The following is a 20,175-nucleotide window of genomic DNA, read 5'->3' on the forward strand; positions in this document are numbered from 1 at the left end:
GTCCCTTTTCCTAACTCTGGTTAGTACACGAGCTGCAGCATTTTGAATCAGCTGAAGCGACTTGACTGACTTCTTGGTACACCCTGATAATAAAGAGTTTCAATAATCCAGCCTTGAAGTAACAAATGCATGGACTAGTTTCTCTGCATCATTTTGAGGCAAGATATGCCTAATTTTGGCAATGTTGCGTAGATGGAAGGTCCTTGAGATTGATTTTGATACATTTGATAAATCCTGATCAAATATAACACCATGATTCCTTACAGTCTCACTGGAGGCCAAATTAATGCCATCCATAACTAGTATATCTTTAGATAGTTTGTTTCGTAGATTCTTTGGGCAGAGTACAATAACTTCAGTTTTAGCCATGTTTAACATCAAAAAGTTTAAGGTCATCCACGTTTTTAAGTCCTTGAGGCAGTCTTGAATTTTATTTAGGTGATTGGTTTCATTACATTACATTTAGCTGACGCTTTTATCCAAAGCGACTTACAATAAGTATATTCGACCAGGAAGACACAACCTTGAAGAAAACAGAATCATATAAGTACATCAGGTTTCATAGAGCCAAACATTTCAAGTGCTACTCAACTAGCTATAGATAAGCCAGTCCTTTATTAGTATATAAGTGCTCTGTTAGCAGTTCTTTGTTAGTAATTATATCGCTCGACGTGGAGTCGAAAGAGATGAGTTTTCAGTCTGCGCCGGAAGATGTGCAGGCTTTCTGCTGTCCTGATTTCAATGGGGAGCTCATTCCACCATCCTGGAGCCAGGATAGCAAACCCACGCGAGGGTGCAGCGAGTCATTTGGCTGATGCAGAGCGTAGTGCACGCGCTGGGGTGTACAGTTTAACCATGTCCTGGATGTAGGAAGGGCCAGATTCATTCGCAGCATGGTATGCAAGTACCAGTGTCTTGAAGTGGATTCTAGCAGTTACCGGAAGCCAGTGAAGGAAGCGGAGGAGCGGCGTGGTGTGGGAAAATGTTGGAAGGTTGAAGGTTTCATCAGGCTTGATGGATAAATATAGTTGAGTATCATCCGCATAACAGTGGAAATGTACAGAATGATTCCTTATAATATTGCCTAGCGGAAGCATATATAGTGTGAACAAAATAGGTCCAAGCACTGAGCCCTGTGGCACTCCATGGCTAACTTTGGTTTGCATGGAAGATTCATCGTTGACACACACAAACCGAGAGCGTTCAGATAGATAGGACCTAAACCAGCCTAAAGCAGTTCCCTTAATGCCAACTAAGTGCTCTAGTCTTTGCAATAGGATATCATGGTCGATAGTATCAAATGCAGCACTGAGATCGAGCAAAACAAGAATAGAGACAAGTCCCTTGTCAGAGGCTATTAGGTCATTTGTGACTTTAACCAGAGCTGTCTCTGTGCTATGATGTGTTCTAAAGCCAGACTGAAAATCTTCAAATAAATCATTGTTTTTTAAGTAATCACACAACTGTTTTGCGACCGCTTTCTCAAGAATTTTTGAGAGGAATGGGAGATTAGAAATAGGTCTATAATTGGCTAAAACCTCTGGATCGAGGTTGTGCTTTTTAAGAAGAGGTTTTATTACTGCAACTTTAAATGATTGTGGAACATAGCCTGATAATAAAGACATATTCATAATATTTAATAAAGAAGTGCTAATTAATAAACAATGTTATCATTAAAAAAGCACATAAAATCATTGCTACAGTACTGAGTGCTATGGGAATAGAAGGCTCAATCGAGCTGTGGCTCTCTGTCAGCCTGGCTACAGTGCTGAAAAGAAATCTTGCATTATTCTTATTCTCATCTATTAATGAAGAGTAGTAAGCTGCTCTCGCTTTACGCAGTGCTTTCTTATATTCATTGAGAGTATAATATGCCAAATTAAACGAGATTCTTCAAGTTTAGTGGAACGCCATATCCTTTCAAGTTGTCTCGACTTTTGCTTTATTTTGCGGGTTTCGGCATTGTGCCATGGAGCTAATCTATGTTGTTTTATTTTCTTCTTTTTCAAAGGAGCAACAGAGTCTAATTTTATTCGCAGCGCATCTGTAGCACTATCAACAACATGATCAATTTGGGGTGGTGTACATTTTGTATAAGTTTCCTCCCCTACTTGCACACATGCTATCGAGTTAAGTATTGATGGAATCTCTTCCTTATAGGAAGGCTCCAGTCATTAGATAGTTAATAAAAACTTCAGTATTTAGTGAAACATTATGTTTAAACCATACCCTGAAGAAATCAGCGATATTCCCCGGTAAATAATGATTTTATAGCTCTTTTTTATCAAAACCTGTATATTCCGTCAGGCAGCTGCCATTTTCAGTAGTCACATGATCCGAAAAACTAGGTCGTGATGTCATCTATGCGTTCACTTTGTAAACACACGAACAGCTCATTCGACGAAAACATGGCGGAGTAAGATAAGATAAGATAAGATGAACCTTTATTAATCCCCGAGTGGAAATTCAGTTGTACAAAGCTGCAACAGGGTAAGCGTGAAAAAAACAGTACAGCAAAGATTCACACAGATAAATAAAATCTAAAATATTTGAGTTCGGACTCGTCATCCAAGGAAGAAGTTTAGAAAAATAAAGTCCAGGCGGACTCACCTCTGGGTAATTTGGGAACCATCAGTTCCATTTGACCTTTATCACTGTAAAAATCATTTTATTACTTTGAATTATCACTATAGGTATTCATTCCATCCAAATACAACTGTAAAAAAAATAAAAAAACATACTCTGTTATCCTCTTAGGCCCCACAGACCCGGTTCCGGGGCCGAAATCGCGTCATTTGCAGGAAACAACGTCTAAGGAACCTTAATATTTAATAAACTATGAATATTTTATATCCATATAACGGGAAAAAAACTAATTTAACTGATCTTTTTCATTTTTTTAGGCTAACATAGCTTACCTTCGTCTTTGCCTGGTCTAAACTGGTCTTCAATGGCATTACAACGATAAAAACGATGATGTAGTTAATCAATAGGTTAATATCCAATGTGACTGTGTCCCCTTTGAAATGTTCTGATAATCTATAAGCAATAAAACTGCAATTCCGTTATCTGCTGTCCGCTCTGTGCTCCGTACGCTCTGGGTCCTGCAATTCCTGCTTCCTTACGTAGTAAACAATAAGTAAAGTCTGCTGCGTAATGTGCTTACGCTGGCTGGCATTGGCAGTGCACTGCATCCCCATTAAGTAATGGTTGATTAATAAATCCCATTTTATGTTTCATCATACTCTCAGAGTAGTCGTCCGGAAACTTGAAATGTTCGCTGCATACATGCGCCTGTGGATCTTTCGGTTCGGGCCGAGCACATTTCGCTAGCCACTGCCTCCGAACGTACTTCCTACGCTTACCCGTTGGCAATAGATGGAACCGAACATTCCGTGGATTGTTCCTATCCGAATTGTGGCAATGTTTCGCGATACAATGAGGCATATTTCAATAGAATTGTGAGAGTAACTAGAGTAAACAACATGAACAAAGCACATACGTCAATTTGTCCTCGACACCAAACGCATAGTTCACGTCACTTCCGGTAAAATAAGTCATGTGACTCGTCAAAATGGCGCCGCCCACAGGGTTGATGTTATTTCGGTAATTAATCAGCTTAAAATCACTGATAACGTCATCGGATAAACAAATTTAAAAAAAAGACTGGCAGAGACTGGTCTGTTTTATCGGATGATAATTATTTAAAAATGCGTGTCATGAGGATTGCCTCCCTTTAAATGTGGCTATAGCACTAACAGATAGGTTTCTGCTGCAGGAGCTTTTGACTAATGCTTTGTAGTCTAGTAACAGTACTTCAAAAGTTACTAAGAAATGGTCGGATAAAGCAGGATTATGCGGTTCGACTAATAGTTGCTCAATTTCAATACCATAAGTCAGAACAAGGTCGAGAGTGTGATTAACAGTGGGTTGGTTTATTTACACTCTGACGGAAACCAATAGAATCTAATAAGAGTTAAATGCAACAGTAAGGCTATTTTTATCGTCGTCAACATGAATATTAAAGTCACCTACGATAATTACTTTATCTGTTTTAAGTACCAAAGTTGATAAAAACTCAGAGAAGTCTGATAACAATTCTGAATAAGGACCTGGTGGACGGTACACTGTAACAAATAAGATTGGCTGCAAAGTTTTCCAGGTCGGATGCGTAAAACTAAAAACTAGGCTTTCAAAGGAGGTATAATTTAATTAATAGACGCATGTTGAGCTGTGAAAAGAAGTCTCCACTTAGAGTGACAGGAGCTGTCACTACAATAAGTTCACATCTCCAGTGTTGGGCCAATGATTTCAGTCAGAGGAGACTCAGAGTACAGAGCACCACAGGGACAGAGAGTGTGTGATATCTTCCTCATCTCCGAGTCCATACTGCCTTTCATAGAAAACCATAGTGAATGTGGGAGGAAGCCAAAAGCAAGAAGGCTGCAGCGAGTGAAGTGGAAGGACAGGAAAACAAGGAGAGTGGTGGAAACTGAGCTTATGTCTTACAACTCAATAAAGGTTTATTGAAACTTGATCAAGGGGAACGGACTATGACAATTCGATCTGCAGGTCTCCCTTGAAAAAGAGATCATTGATCTCAATGGGATTTTACCTGGATTAATAAAGGTTTTGAATTGAATTGAATTGAACAAGGACAATCTAATATGTTCTAATAATAATGTTCCTGAACACTAATGCCACATTTTCAGATTATATAATCATTCACACATCTACAATTACAACAACAACAACAACAACAACAACAACAACCACTCATATAACAGCTAACATTTTCATCTAATCACCAACTCTTCTGTTTATCTCATAGCAATATGTTTTTTTAAATGGCATGATTCATTAGTCATCAACCTGCTATTCTGACACTTGTGACAGTTTGTGTCGGCATATATGAGTGAATTCAAATGTGTGGCTGATTCATTCATTGCTCATAAGTGTGCAAAATGTCGTGCCAATTTTATTAGGGCGCAAATAACATTCATTATAAACAGTATCCTGACATTGATTTTCATTTCCACATGTGTATTGCAGTTTTGCTTTTGAATTCTGTGCCTTTGTATTCAAGTCTTTTTATCTTTGGCTTTTGTCAGGTCTACATGATTATTTGTGGCTCAGTATAAAGCTCCTGAGTCTGTCTCACTGTTAGAATCAGATTTGTGTCGGTTCGCCACGCTAACAATAGAACAACAGTACAGTGAGCTCTGAGGGGTTGGAGGAAGCCTATGGAATATGGCTCTGTAATAACAGAGTAAATATGATGTTTGTTTACATCCTTGTGTACACTTTGCCTATGTCCTCAACACTTTGTTTGTGTGTCCTCATCAGCTGCCCTGGGGTTTCTTTAGACTTGGGAAACAATGCCATCTTTGTAAGTCTTGTAGTAACACGACTAATGAGTGTTTCTATTGAACATTTGGATGAGCAAATCAGTGGAATTCTTGAATATTTCAGCTAAAATAAAGTACAGATTTTTAGTTAAATAACTCAGATTAGCTTTTTTGGACTGCTGTAGTTATATTGATGTGTTGCTGCTGCTTTTTCTTATGTCCTTGTGGTCGTTGTCTTCAAGAAAACTGCTGTTGTTGGCCTTTTCGTCATTTTCCCCATGCTGTTGTGTCTCCTCTCCTCCTCCTATTTGGAGTTTAGACGTGTAGACCAGGGGTGCCCAACTTTTTTGAACCGAGAGCTACTTTTAAAGTTGCCAGTCTGCCGAGATCTACCAGTCCAAATAGAGAGGCGTAGCCATTACTGACAGCCTACTACCAGGTAAATACACACTTCTACTTGTATAAAACTGACCTTTGTACGATGAATACTTCATAAAATACTGCAGATCCTTTATCTTACCTCTTTCTAATCTACACACATACAAGTATTTAACTGAAGTTACACAACAGTGTTGTTGATACAGAGTTGGAGTTTATCCACACGTCACTACAGTGGGTCATGTTTTCAAGAAACATTGAACAGTGCTGCCACATATGACACAGGAACAAAAGAAAATACTCTGAACCCTTTCTTTGCCATTATATAAAAATAGTGTTGCTACAAAAGTATAAATTAGGCTTACAAATAAGACAACTCAGATCTGAAGCTACACAGGAATCTGCTGCCAAAGTGCAATAACAAAGACAAAATTAATAGAATCAAACCCTTTTCTTTCTTTTTTTTTGCATTTTAGTAGAGTATAAAAAGAAATGCCTTTTTAAAATAGGATGCAAGCAACACTAGTTTCTTAGCCTGAATTGATAATAGACTATAATAAATGTAAACAGAACAGATGCATTCTTATAACATTTTGTACAATAATTATAATGAATAAGTTCAAACAAACTAAAACTTACAGCTGATTAATAACGGTATCTAACTTGAGTTTTTATTATACCAAAAACCTGTTGAAATGCTACTGTTATTTTTTACTGTCCCCCAAAAGCGCGTCGGCAGCCTCCAGGAATGCTTCTTTCACAACTTCGCCGTCTTTGAAAGACTTCATGTGTTTCGCAAGAACGTGACTGACACGATAAGATGCTATGGTAGCAGCCTTGCTCTTGTTGTTGAGCCTGGTGAAAATGGACTGCTGTGCATTTAGCTGTCCTCTCAGGCCCCTCCCCTTTTGGGAGCGTAGGGCGTGCGTTGAAGCTTCCAACGCATGACGTCACTTTTAGCCGAACTGCATTTTGGGAAGCGACGTGGAGCGTTGCTGGCGTTGCTCGCTTCAAAAGTTGAGCAATGTTCAACTTTTGGCGCCTCGGCAGAAGCGTCAGCCAATGAAATCCCGTTTATGCAAATTTGCCAGTACAAGCGCTAGCCAATCAAACCGCGTGTATGCTGGGAGAGACTACGCAGGTCATTTCCTCATATTCCAAAAAATGGAGGGAAAATTCATTATAGCGGTAGTGAATCACCCGGTGCTGTATGATCAGTCTCTGTTCATCTACCGGGATACAAACCGGAGGAGCGAGGCATGGAGGGAGGAGGCAGAGACAGTGGATGAATCTGGTAGGTTTTCGCCTGTTTGGGGATTTTATATCCAGTTTACTTCGTTTTAACATTGCTATTGCTTTGTATGTTGGGGGCGGGAGATTCATGTGATTGGTTGTTGGTCGCGTTGCTCGCAAAAAATCCCCAAGCTTCAGATACGCCCACCGCCAAGCGTCAACACACGCTTGCTGGCGGGCGTGTCTGACACTCGACCAAGAACCAATCACATGAATCTCCCGCCCCAGACACACAAGCACGCGGTTTGATTGGCTAGAGCTTGTACTGGCATATGATTCGATTGGCTGACGCCTCCATCGAGGCGTCAAAAGTTGAACATTGCTCAACTTTTGAAGCGAGCAACGCCAGCAACGCTCCACGTCGCTTCCCAAAATGCAGTTCGGCTAAAAGTGACGTCACCCCATTCAAAGCGAATGGGCAGAAGCGTTGGAAGCTTCAACGCACGCCGCTGTGTGGACGGGCCGTTAGGAGGGAATTCTGTCTCGTAGCGTTTGTGCACTGTTTTGAAATGCCGCTCCTAAATTGCCCTTCTTCGATAAAGCCACGCTCGCATTGCAGATGAGACAGACGGACTTTGAATTGGAATAGATACAAAAATAATCATCCTCCCACTCGGAGTGAAAATGATATATTTTGGGCTCTTTTGCTTCTGCCATAATTATGGTCTTGTGTGTGTGCGGACTATCACTCCTGTTGTCACGGACAACGTCAGCAAACTAGTGCCCACTGCCCACCAGCCACGCCCCGACACATGGGGTCACGCCAATCACAAAGCTTTGATGCGTTCAAGTGCATTATTCTGGCACAGGAAGATTATGTTATAGGACATTAACGATAAAACAGAATATTGTTGTTCTATTTTTAGACACATCTCGCGATCGACTGAGAATCTCCCCGCGATCGACTGAGAATCTCCCCGCGATCGACTGGTTGGGCACCCCTGGTGTAGATTGTGCTGTGAGCTGATTTTCATTTCAGACCATTAGCATTTATGATTGTCTAGGTTGGATAATGTGTTCACTCAACTGTTATTTGTGTGTGTTTTTTTTCATTCTACTCTATCTCACGTCTTAGTCATTCTATTGGCTTTTGTTACGGACTGACAAACCTTCATCTAATCTAAAAAAAAATGATTAACTTTTTCATAATTCCCTACATTCTCAAACATGTAAAGATGGCTTGGCCCTGTTAAATGAATAAAACAAGTGTGAAGCTACAAATAGTGTTTATCTGAGGTAAACACTGTCCATTAAGATCGTATCTGCTCTATGGCTGCATGATAAACACTGAGTGAAACTCGTCTCCTACATACTTTATGAAATGTTAATTCGTTATGTATTATTCATCATAACATTTGAAGTCCTGTTTGCCAAGGGATTACACACAAACACTCCCCAAATTCACAGCAAGCCACCGAGTCTGTTTTGTCCAAGACCAGCCCCTCTGGAAATATGTTGTGGTAAAATTGTTATGTTGTTAATTAGGTATATATATTTATATATATATATATATTAGGTATAGTAGATAGATAATAATAAATCAAGATGTAACTGTAACTGTGAAAATTAGAGTGAGATGAACTGCACAGGAAATGAATGCACAATTTGTTAGTCAGGGAAAGAAAGGGAAATGGACAGAATGAGAGCCTGGAAAAGTGAAATCTGATTCAGACACAGACAAATGTTATTTGTACAACCTGTGATTTTTATTGCAAGGTTCCAGTTATCTCAACTCGTTGATTGTAAATAAAGTGAAACTGCCAAGATTGGACGTGCAGCTCTAATGGAAAGAAAGGATCGATGTAACGTAAAACCAAAAAGGGGAGATAGAAGCGGAGAGGTGATAGTGGAGTACAGAGGAACATGGATTCTGCCTCACACAAGCTGGTAAAGAATGAATTTGTAAAAAGTGCTGCAAGATTTTTTCATTTACTGCTATTTGTGGTCAGCTCATTACTCAGGCTGATTTTGCCTCGATATGCACACACACACACACACACACACACACTCACAAAAATCACCAACACTCATTAAAAAAATCTTGCTGATAAATGAACGCAGAGAACTGGTTCATGAAGCAGCGGCGGTGGGGTCATGGGGGAGAGGAGGAGGGATGCAGGTGGAGCGAGGCTCTGATCAGAAATACAGTAAATATCATGGTCACTTCATAGTGCAGAAGAAGAAAATCATAAAAGGAGTTTACTGTGAACACAATGGCTTCAAAAGCTGCAATGTGTCGGGATTGAGTCACTCATATTTAGATCTCAAAGAGTCTTGAGAAAGCTAACAAGACTTTGTACACATTCCTTTTTTTCATATGCCAGTTTTATAATTTTAGAATATTCATAAGTCTGGATAATGTGACACCTTTATCATACACCAACTCTTGGGGTTGTTAAGTTAGATAGGCTTCAGTATCAGCTAATGAAACGTCTGCCATAAAGCCTTTTGCTAATCTACTCTGGGTTATTACAAGAACGACTGCATAAATCAGCTATTTTCTCCAAAAAGAACAACATCTTGTTATGGGTTGCTTTTATTGTTAATTACCTCTCCCAGAGATGTTATTTTTGGTTTGTTTGACGTCAGGGTTGTGTAAGAACTACTGAGCTGATTTTGAATGAAACTTGTTGGAAGGCTTTAGCGGGGGCCTAAACCTCGGAGCTGACCTGAAACACAGGGCTGATAGTAGGGCTGCTGGATTATGGCAAAAATCATAATCTCGATTATTTGGGTCAATAATTGATATCACGATTATTTAAAAAACGATTATCCATTTACTTTGAAAACTTCCATTTATTGAAAAAACAAATGTGAACATTATGTTTTTAACAGTTGACTACCCTGAACTTTTAGTATAATTCAACTGAAAAACCAATAAATAAAATACATTTTTTTTTTTTTTTAAAGAAATAAAATAAAATAAATCGTTTTATTATGATTATGTTGTTTTCATAATCGTTGCAAGCCAAAATCGTAATTGCGATTAAAATACGATTAATTGAGCAGCACTAGCTGATAGAGCTCTTCTAGTTAAAAGTCGGATCGATCACAATATGGATTAACATGGATTTATGGTTTAGGTTTTCTGAAAACTGTATCGGTTTATATCCTGTGTCATATCCCACCATGTTTTTTTAAAGACACGCAGGCAAGACGTTTCTAGGCAGTCCACTGGGAAGTATTTAATTTAGCAAAATGTCACAGGAACTCAACTGAGGTGGAAATCCTGATATTTTCAACAGTTAGATTTAAGAAAATAATGGGAATAACTTTGAAGGTTGAACCGTGTGTTGATTTACTTTAGCAAACATACGAAGAAGATAAGAAATCAGACAATGAAGGGGATAGGAAACAGCTTGACAAAAAGAAATCCTATTTGTTTGTTAGATAAAATGCAATAAATGGTTCACAACAACCAACAACATTGTCTACTGATACATTGCTACACATGAGAGATGTATACAAGTCATTCAAAAAGGGCAGGCATATCTTTCGGCTATTCAGCGTAATTAAACCACTTGAGAATAACCGCTAAATAGATAATAACTCTTCCCGTGACATAGGTGGAGAGAGGTTCAAAGTATACCGTACATCACGCAGTGTTTCCTCTTCGGGGCATTGGAAACATTTCATTGCGCGGGTCAGTCGTGTTACACTAACGGCTGATGAATGAACTCAGAGGTGGGCGTACAAACACTGACACACAGGGAAACAAACGGCAGGAGCTTTCCTCTGAGATCAGACAGGCAGACAGCGCAGCTCGTGGCGGAGTGTGCTCCGCTATGAACGCCTGCCAAACTCAACGTGTGGGCGAAGCTCCACTGTAAGGAGTCACATTTTCAGCCTTCACCGAGGGCAGGAGAGCCCAGAATGTTGTATCGTGATTCCTGCATTTAGCCTTGTCTCTTCCCGTTGGGTGATCGTAATGGGCTTTTAGTGCAACAAAGGTTTCTGAGCTAGTGTGTGTATTTCAGACCTGCTCATGTTGATATTGATGAGCAATGTGTGTGTTCAGTTTATACCGTTGTTGGAGAAATTAGAGGTGCACAATTTGGAATAAATATGTAATTCATTATATTGAAGGAATTTCTGCTGCTGACCCACTTCTTGATTCAAAAGGGTATTTTAACAAGTTTTTAGTATTTAAAGCGTCCCTTTATGGTCATTTTCAGCTTCATATTTGTTGTTATGCCTCTATGACATGTCTCCACGCTTTAATGTTCAAAAAGCTCTTTATTTTCCTCATACTGCCTGACACCAGAGCCTAGTCTGCTCTGATTGGTTAGCTGGCCAGCTCTGTTGTGATTGGTCAACCACTCGGAAAAGTCACGTACAATATGTTGGAGCGCTAGCCAATAGAAACACAAGTATTACATAGTGATGTCATTAGGTTACTAAAGTTAATAAAGGAGTCCAATGAAGGCATTTAAGGTGGGTGGGGGGAACTTTGGGATTTTAACCCAATACAGACCATTTGATTTTAACCCAATACAGACCATTTGCATGCACAAAAACCTATATACCACGCCACAGAAAATGCAAAACCCCCCCCAAAAAGTACAATAGGGACCCTTAAACATATATTCCATATTGCGACTTTGATATCATTCTGATGAATTGTGCAGCCATAGTAGGAAGTGTTCTCGCTCCGAGCAGTATCTCTGTGTGACATGCTGAGTTGACATGTCCTCCTCTTCCTCCTCATTGCAGGCGGATGCATCCACCAGCTTCCTGCGTGCCGCTCGTTCCGGTAACCTGGACAAGGCTCACGATCACCTGAAGAACGGCCTCGACATCAATTCATCCAATCAAGTGAGACTATTTCCTTTAACTCACTATCCAAAAAGCTGTGTGCATTAGCATGTGTTTGTGGGAGTAGAGGAAGATGATTTTAATGAACAAAACGGTATAAATTGCCCCTCGTATTAAAAATGACAGCATTTATTTAGGACTCACAGTGCTTTACAAATCTAGCAGCCAATCCAAAAAAACGTTTTCTCTCTGACGGTGTTCAGTAATCGCTACATTACAGTATTTACACTTTTTGTTTTGATTTAAATGAAAACCCATGAGTGGCATTCAACAAGTCCATGCATGTTGTCAGTGGAAGTCAAAAACCATGGTAAAAACACTTCCATAATATAGTTTAATAAACACACATTCTGCCCAGTCTGTGACGAAGATAGCCACTGGGGCACTGAAATTGTCAGTGTATAATACAAATGAAAGAGTTTTCTGACCCATGCACATATAAGCAGCAGACCAAGGCCAGAGAACATGATTGCTTCAGTTGGTAATGTTCCTCAGGAGAAATGTTCCTCAGGAGAAATGTCCCTCCGATTCAGTCTTTCATGACCAGGAGCAGCAGATTAGGAAGAGTAAAGTAAGAGCTATTCTCTGCATGACATCTAGTTGGGTCAAATATCTATCCTTTAATGTTTCATACATTGCTCAAATGATATTTTTGAATAAACTTAAGTTTTATGAGCACAGAAGGAGGAATTTGATTTAAAATAAAGTTATAATCAAAAGGTTTTTTTGGCTGCTTGCACTAATTTCTCTTTAAGTACTCTTAGGAGTAAAATAATGTCCCTCAGTTAGGCGAATGGTACTCAGGAACTTCATCTCATCCCTATGAGAAAGAAAGAAACTATGAAATGTGGTGTTAAAGGATCTCTGAGAGGAATGAGAGACGTAATGTCTCAATGGAATGCCATTCTGCAGTATCAGCTAAGGATGACAAATGAAAAAAAGCCCCAAAAGAAAATGAAAAATTCACGACTCCTAGACCTCCTGATTCTGTATCTTTTGTGTAAAGTGGTGTGCATGAATAATTAAGTGTATTTGATTAAAGTCCCCTCCATCTTCAGCCCTGCCGTCTGCTCTCTTACACCTTATTGCATCAGGACCATAGAACAGCCGATTCAGCTTAATGAGGAGACATTACTGTGAACGTGTGAAAGACAATGTGTTTGGTTTAGACATATAAACAGCTGTTGTGTTGAGGATGGGTGCAGAGTAATGGACAAGTGCTTTTATACACACCACTGTCAGAGAGATGGAAGAGCGGACGTTATGAATAAACGCCTGTTTCACACTAATTGGTTCCGCAACACATACAGAAAGAGAGGTGGAGACAACATGTGGTAAATGTATAGGTATAGATGCATCTTATAATTGTTGGCAACACAGTATTATTTTATTCTGCTCATGCCAATATAGCTATTTCAATTGGCGGCAGTAGCTCCGTCTGTAGGGACTTGGCATGGGAACTGAAGGGTCGCTGGTTCAAGTCCCGTTGAGACCAAAAATACTGAGTGTGGACTGGCAGCTGAAGAGGTGCCAGGTCATGCCGAGGCGTCCTTGAGAAAAGCGCCGGAAAAACCTGGCAACTAACTGTAAAAAAGCATGTGTTTGTGCGCATGTGTTTTCCTATGCATGCGTGTATGTGTACTGTGTTCATTCAACAAACAGAATGAAAAACATTTGAGATAAAATGTCTTTGTTTGATGTTCGAAAAAAGTAGATTCATTGTTTTCCTTGTAAAGATATGTATTTGTATAGATGTTGTTATAATTGTCATTACTCGTACATTTCTACTACATTTGATGTCATTATGGTTATGTTATGTGAACTTAAAAGAGACAGACAGATAGATGAGATACTGAAGATAGGGATCACAATGTGTTTGGCTCATTTTTCAATGGTCCATAATATATGTGTTTTAAGGTTATAATCAACTACATCATTACTAACCACAACCGTGTGATCAATTACTTCTTAAAGACCCTAACTGTAATTCTGTAAAGAAATGCTTTTCTTCCATTTTCCATCCCCTTTTTGTCCCTAAGGATTTTTCATCTTTTACTATTTTATTGATGTGTTTTTACAGAGAACTGTAGCAAGGGCAGAGACCTTATTTTTATTTGTGATTTATGTGATTCTGCAGCAGTAGCGTGTCCTTGCTATGCCTGCAACCCTGCACACTCTTTCTCTCTCATCCCTGTCATGTAGCTGTTTGCAGAAGGGCGTGTTAATGGGCATTAATGTGTTAGTCTTGAGTTTAAAAAACAACATTTAAAGTCTGTGCGTATTTGCTTTAGTCCGGTGTGTACACAGCAGAGCCTCACACACCACATTTAACAGTGTGTGTAATTGATACACAGTGTGTTTCCCATCCTCTGCTGCGCATGTTCACACAGAGGCTGTTACCCATTTGAATTGAGTCACACCGCAGTATGAGGGGAAGCCTGAGAGCATTGTGGGTAACTGAGACCCCTTCTGGTCAGACTGGGTACAGCAGGCTGGTTTCAGCTCCATTACAACACTGTATACAGCCAGAGAGACAACAGACTGTCTGGGCGATGTTGGGATAAAACAGTTGTCCTCTCCCTCTTCTCTATACTTTCAGGTTTTTCAATTTGTCAAAACTGAGTCCTCCTGCTGTCTCTGTGTTTGTATCTGTTATTTTCAGAGATACAGTAACTAGGCGAGTGATGTTCAACACAGCAGGAGAAAACAGACACATGATGTTGCTCACAGGGGCATGAGACTGGAGAATTAGTGTTTATTTTTCCCTCATTTCCAAATGTGGAGTGGTTTTATTTAATCGTGATTAAAAGGAACTTGGGAGAATAAAGATGTTCACTAGCAGAACTCAAACACACTACGCTCTGGTTTCTCAGACCACTGCACAAGCTGTCAGGTTGTGGTTTAGACCCCAATGATAAAGGCCGAGGATAGGACAAGGCCAAATGATGGCATGGATGTCCAAAGACTTTTCAGAGATGTGTTCTATCCGTTTATTCAGCATTGCTTAGCACCACCACTTATAAGAGATGTTGCATCACTTTTCAGTTAATACAAACTGTGATTATAGTAATCCTGATTATCACCAGGATTATCATACCATTACAAACGACGTAAAATACAGACACTGCTATGCATAATCAAAAGGTCATTCGTTTTTGACTGTGTTTGTTCTAACTCTAATGTGACTAAATGTCTCTGTTCTCTCTCTCAGAATGGTCTCAACGGGTTACACCTGGCTTCTAAAGAAGGCCACGTTAAAATGGTCCTGGCACTGCTGCACTCTGGCATCAAGCTGGAGGCCACCACCAAGGTATTTGGTTTTTCTTTTCACACCATCCCAGCACATTAAATGTACCTAGGGGCTAATTCAGCTGGACCGCAGCTGTAGAAAGCAGTGTAGCCATCCTTCACATTGTACCCAGCAAAACTGTAAACGGCTTTACAAGATAATGGATTAGCCTTTGAATAAGTAATACGAAATTATTTAACAAAGTAGATGCAGTATTGGGGAAAAGAGTGCTTAAGCTAACTACAGAATATTTGCAATTGCATTTTTAACAGCCGCTTTATCATCGATGGTTAAGTTCTACATGTATACTGAATACATTAATACACTACATGTATTTTAGTGTCGACTTCTCCGTATAGAGATCTAGGCCATTAGGTTGTAATCATTCCCCTCCGGCTCACTCTACTTTTCCCTGTCTCTCTGTCAATGCGTGCGTGTGTGTGTGTGTGTGTGTGTGTGTGTGTGTGTGTGTGTGTGTGTGTGTGTGTGTGTGTGTGTGTGTGTGTGTGTGTGTGTGTGTGTGTGTGTGTGTGTGTGTGTGTGTGTGTGTGTGTGTGTGTGTGTGTGTGTGTGTGTGTGTGTGTGTGTGTGTGTGTGTGTGTGTGTGACCTCCAGAAAGGGAACACAGCTCTCCATATCGCGGCGCTGGCAGGGCAGGAGAAGGTGGTGGCTGAGCTCGTCAACTACGGAGCTAACGTTAATGCCCAGTCACACGTGAGTCACCCCGACTTTGGCTCAGACAGGAGTGTGTCAGCGTGTACGCATGCATATGTGACACACCTGCTAAAGAGCTACCCATGAATGTGTGGTTCGCTTAAACTTCTAGAGGATGCAGACTTCTTGACTGCAAAATAATGTATTGGGTATATTGTCTTTAAAAATAAATTATGTTGTAAAATCCTTTAGGGTTAGATCCTCCTTTTAAGCTTTTCATTTTCAACTTCAGTTAGGGTTGTGGCAGCCACAATCCAATTTAACGTGTAAAAAGGAAGTGGTTTCTTTTGAGAGAAATGTGCAGGCTTAGAAGTGGCACTTTGATACTTCCTATAAATTGCTAAAAGCCTTTTAAGATATATTTGTAAATATTAAATGACTATTTTAGGAGTATTGGCCCCTAGACTGTATGGTATTGCACAATAATGTTTCTATCAAAACTGTTGAAGGTGTTGAAGGTGAAACTGATTTGTATGATAGCTATTCATCTTAATCTGTACAGTAAATGTATTTTCCACCACTTCCCCATAATTCTGTGTATATGTAATCATAAATAATGTGTGTGTGTCTTTACAGAAAGGGTTCAGTCCTCTCTACATGGCAGCACAAGAGAATCACCTAGAGGTGGTGAAGTTCCTGCTGGAGAACGGAGCCAATCAGAGCCTCCCAACAGAGGTACGTGTGATGGAGACTCTTTTTGGAGCATTAACTGGAAAACAAGGAAGCTGGAGATCAAAGAAAGATTCTCCCCAAAGGGACACAGGAGAGAAACAATATAAGCCATCCATTGTGTCGCCCAGCCATTCTCTGTCCCTGTTTACCCAACAGTAATCATTTCAATGACTTTTTAAATACAATCCATAATTTAAAAGAATGGTATCATCGCTGTCCCCGACCTCGATCTCCTTTAACCTGCATAGCAGTGTCAGTGCTGTGTCAGTCTTGACTCATCAGTTTTGGGCAGACAGCTCAGCATGTCTATATGTTATGTGACTGGGAGAGAATGACCCCTCTCAAGGAGAGATATGTGACCTCAGGCCTACTCAAATGATTCCTAACAGGAAAAGGACAGTCTAATGTCAAAGAAATGTGTATATAAATTCATTTATATTTATACTAATGGACTAGAATCAGCTTAAATGATAAAGTACTTGTAGCAGTATGTGTCTCTTCAAATTAGCTGTTTTGAATGGGATTTTGCACCTAACACAGATGGTGCCAAATAAACATAACATATGAGGCTATTGTATCTTTGACTGTATCATATCTCATATAATATAGCATGGTGTCTACCTTCTCCATTTTCCCTCCTTTTCTCCATTCCTGTCTGGTTTTACCCCGTTATGACCTCCATTTTCTCTCGCTGCCTCCTCTCTCAGGACGGCTTCACTCCCCTCGCAGTAGCTCTGCAGCAGGGCCATGAAAATGTCGTTGCACTGCTCATTAACTATGGCACCAAGGGCAAGGTCCGGCTCCCCGCCCTGCACATCTCCGCTCGTAACGACGACACACGCACCGCCGCTGTGCTCCTGCAGAACGACCCCAACCCGGACGTGCTCAGCAAGGTACACACTCATCGAGAAGTGTGTCGAGCTAAAAATAATAAGATGAATAAGCAGCAACAATACAATTACAATGCCATTTGCTTGATTGAGAATTAAACAGTCTAGGGAAATACTAAAAGGAAAAGCTAGATGCAACAGCTTTCTCACTGAAAAAAATATCTATTCATTGTAAAAATAATCCTCATAACAGACATTTATAGAATATTTTAGGCTGTTGTGTGACTGTTCTTTCTAACTTTATATCCCCAACTATTATGTAATCCGTGTCTTGCACGTTGTTGTCACCCTGTTTTTGAATATTGATATAAATAGATGGTAATTATCCTTATTTAAACTGTTTCTTCTTTCCTATGTCTCCTTCACTGCAGACTGGGTTCACACCCCTCCACATTGCAGCCCACTATGAGAACATGAGCGTCGCCCAGCTGCTGCTGAACAGAGGAGCCAATGTAAACTTCACCCCCAAGGTCAGTTTCTCACAAGGTCTCAAAGGAATGATGGGCGTGATTCAAACATTGTGTTTAAAGAGAAATATACCTTAAAGGAGACAGGAATATTAAAGGGGCCCTATTATTATTTTTTAGTTTTCCCTTTCCTATCGTGTGTTATATACAGGGGTTCACATAGCAGGTATGCATGCGCGGCAAACATCTGAAATGCGTACCGTCACTTGTCTCACTAAGCGCATTTGCGTATACCGACGGACTTGTGAAGCATTTCCAGAAGGCGCTTCGATCACTGGACGACAGAGCCGGCCGCCGTGCGGATAGACGGGGCTGCTGTTAACGTCGGTGTGTGCAACGGAATTGTGCCACAACTTCTGGCGCGGGATCCACACGCGGGATCCACTAGACATCACTACGTAACACTTGCAAATATGAAACCTGAGAATTAGCTAAATAGGGCCTCTTTAAAGGGGACCTATCATGCAAAATGCACTTTTGTACGTCTTTTATACATGAATATGTGTCCCCGGTGTGTCAGGGAACTCATCAAGTGTCAGAAAACACAACCCTCTCTATTTTCTTCCATACCCAAATCTCTAAAAACGGGGCTGCAACGGATCTGATACAGACTGATACAGATTTGAAAGTTCTCTGACATCAGGAACGAGGAGCTCCGCCTATATGGGCAACTCTCCACCTATCAGGAGGAGACAGCCACGGCCATTGCCGTTCGAAAGCGCTGGAGACGCCGTAGTACATATACCAGGCCTGTAGGTGGCGCTGTAGTCTGCCACAAAAGCTGCGAAGAAGACTTCTCACAGATTCAGCCCTTACAAAAACAGGGCTAAAAAAGAGCAAATAGAGCGAAATGAGGCATGGCTAAAATGCACGATCTGTTTGGTATTTTGTATAGGTATGGCCCTATAATGCTTTACATTAACAGTCTTTAGACTTTATGCTTTGATGATTATTAAACCTGACTTTCTTCCACTTCTTCTCTAGAACGGCATCACGCCCCTTCACATAGCCGCCAGGAGGGGCAACGTGATGATGGTCAGACTGCTGCTGGACAGAGGAGCTCAGATTGATGCCGTGACAAAGGTAGTGTTCTGCTCAGCTCCACTCCTTTGGCATTTATTCACTTACGCTTTCCAAAATCCACCCCCTCCATCTGTCTTCCTCTCTGCTGATTTGCTCATTCCTGTCTCTTGTGTAATTTTCCAATTTCTCTCCTTGTCCCTCTTTCATTGTAGGATGAGCTGACTCCACTCCACTGTGCCGCCAGGAACGGTCATGTTCGCATTATCGAGTTCCTGCTGGAACACGGTGCTCCCATCCAGGCTAAAACCAAGGTAGATGACGAAAAAGTGCAGTCGCTGGGGTTGCATTTCAGCCATCACTAACCTTAGAAGCTCGGATATCAGCAGTGATCCTCAGGGTTTACTGTTCAGTACTGATTTGTTCTTGGTCAATCTAAGATGTTCTACTTAGTGAGATTCTATCTTGTAGGACACTTTCCCAAGGCCAACAGAAAATCAGCATATAAATCAGATTGTTAAAAACTAAAACACTTTCATCCAATTTTGGATAATGATCTTAAATCAATAAGATTTACTCGTGGGTCTGTTTATTGAGCATGCTAGGCAATTACATCAGAGGAGCAAATATCATCATTACAAGATTCATTGCCAGTATTATTTCCAAGTACTTTTAGCACACTGTGTTGATTATATAACCTCTAATGACTCTTTCATGAACACAATAAAGGTTTTCTGACTGTATGATGCACGAACATCCCTCTCTCTCCCCAACTTTGTCCCGATCTGTCTCTCCTACAGAATGGTCTCTCCCCCATCCACATGTCAGCTCAGGGGGATCACATGGACTGTGTCCGGCAGCTGCTGCAGTACAACGCTGAGATTGATGACATCACGCTGGACCACCTAACCCCTCTTCATGTAGCAGCCCACTGCGGGCACAGCCGGATGGCCAAAGTCCTTCTGGACAAGGGGGCCAAAGCCAATGCAAGAGCTTTGGTAGGGTTTGTTTTAATGTTTGTTGTTTACTATAGATTACTTTCTCAAAGTTGAATTCAACAATCAATCAAGAAGGCCATACGTGACTGTTTTATGTCCAAATATGTATTTCAGAATGTACTTATTTAAGTATAATTTACCCATCTGTTATGATAAACGGTCTAGATGTATTTATTTCATTCAAAACATGAACAATTTAGCCTGGGAAGGAATGTGAAGGGGCATAAAAATGTAATAACATAAATAACTTTCCCTGAGAATCTCAAGTGTTTCCTTTAAAAAACGCATGAG

At 40.5% G+C, this 20,175-nt stretch overlaps 1 protein-coding gene across 9 annotated transcripts in view; it reads left to right on the plus strand.

The window, feature by feature from the left end:
• Window positions 1-20,175, plus strand: part of ank1b (ankyrin 1, erythrocytic b) — a 93,640-nt gene that overhangs the window by 39,916 nt on the left and 33,549 nt on the right. For all 9 annotated transcript variants that reach the window (XM_034229267.1, XM_034229270.1, XM_034229275.1 and 6 more), the window contains exons 2-10: window positions 11,733-11,834; window positions 15,046-15,144; window positions 15,739-15,837; window positions 16,414-16,512; window positions 17,217-17,402; window positions 17,771-17,869; window positions 18,851-18,949; window positions 19,102-19,200; window positions 19,687-19,884. In XM_034229267.1, coding sequence (XP_034085158.1) covers window positions 11,733-11,834; window positions 15,046-15,144; window positions 15,739-15,837; window positions 16,414-16,512; window positions 17,217-17,402; window positions 17,771-17,869; window positions 18,851-18,949; window positions 19,102-19,200; window positions 19,687-19,884 — 1,080 coding nt within the window. The remainder of the gene's footprint in view (window positions 1-11,732; window positions 11,835-15,045; window positions 15,145-15,738; window positions 15,838-16,413; window positions 16,513-17,216; window positions 17,403-17,770; window positions 17,870-18,850; window positions 18,950-19,101; window positions 19,201-19,686; window positions 19,885-20,175) is intronic.

The sequence above is a fragment of the Gymnodraco acuticeps genome, unplaced genomic scaffold (genome assembly GCF_902827175.1).
Source record: "Gymnodraco acuticeps unplaced genomic scaffold, fGymAcu1.1, whole genome shotgun sequence".
Lineage (NCBI taxonomy): Eukaryota > Metazoa > Chordata > Actinopteri > Perciformes > Bathydraconidae > Gymnodraco > Gymnodraco acuticeps.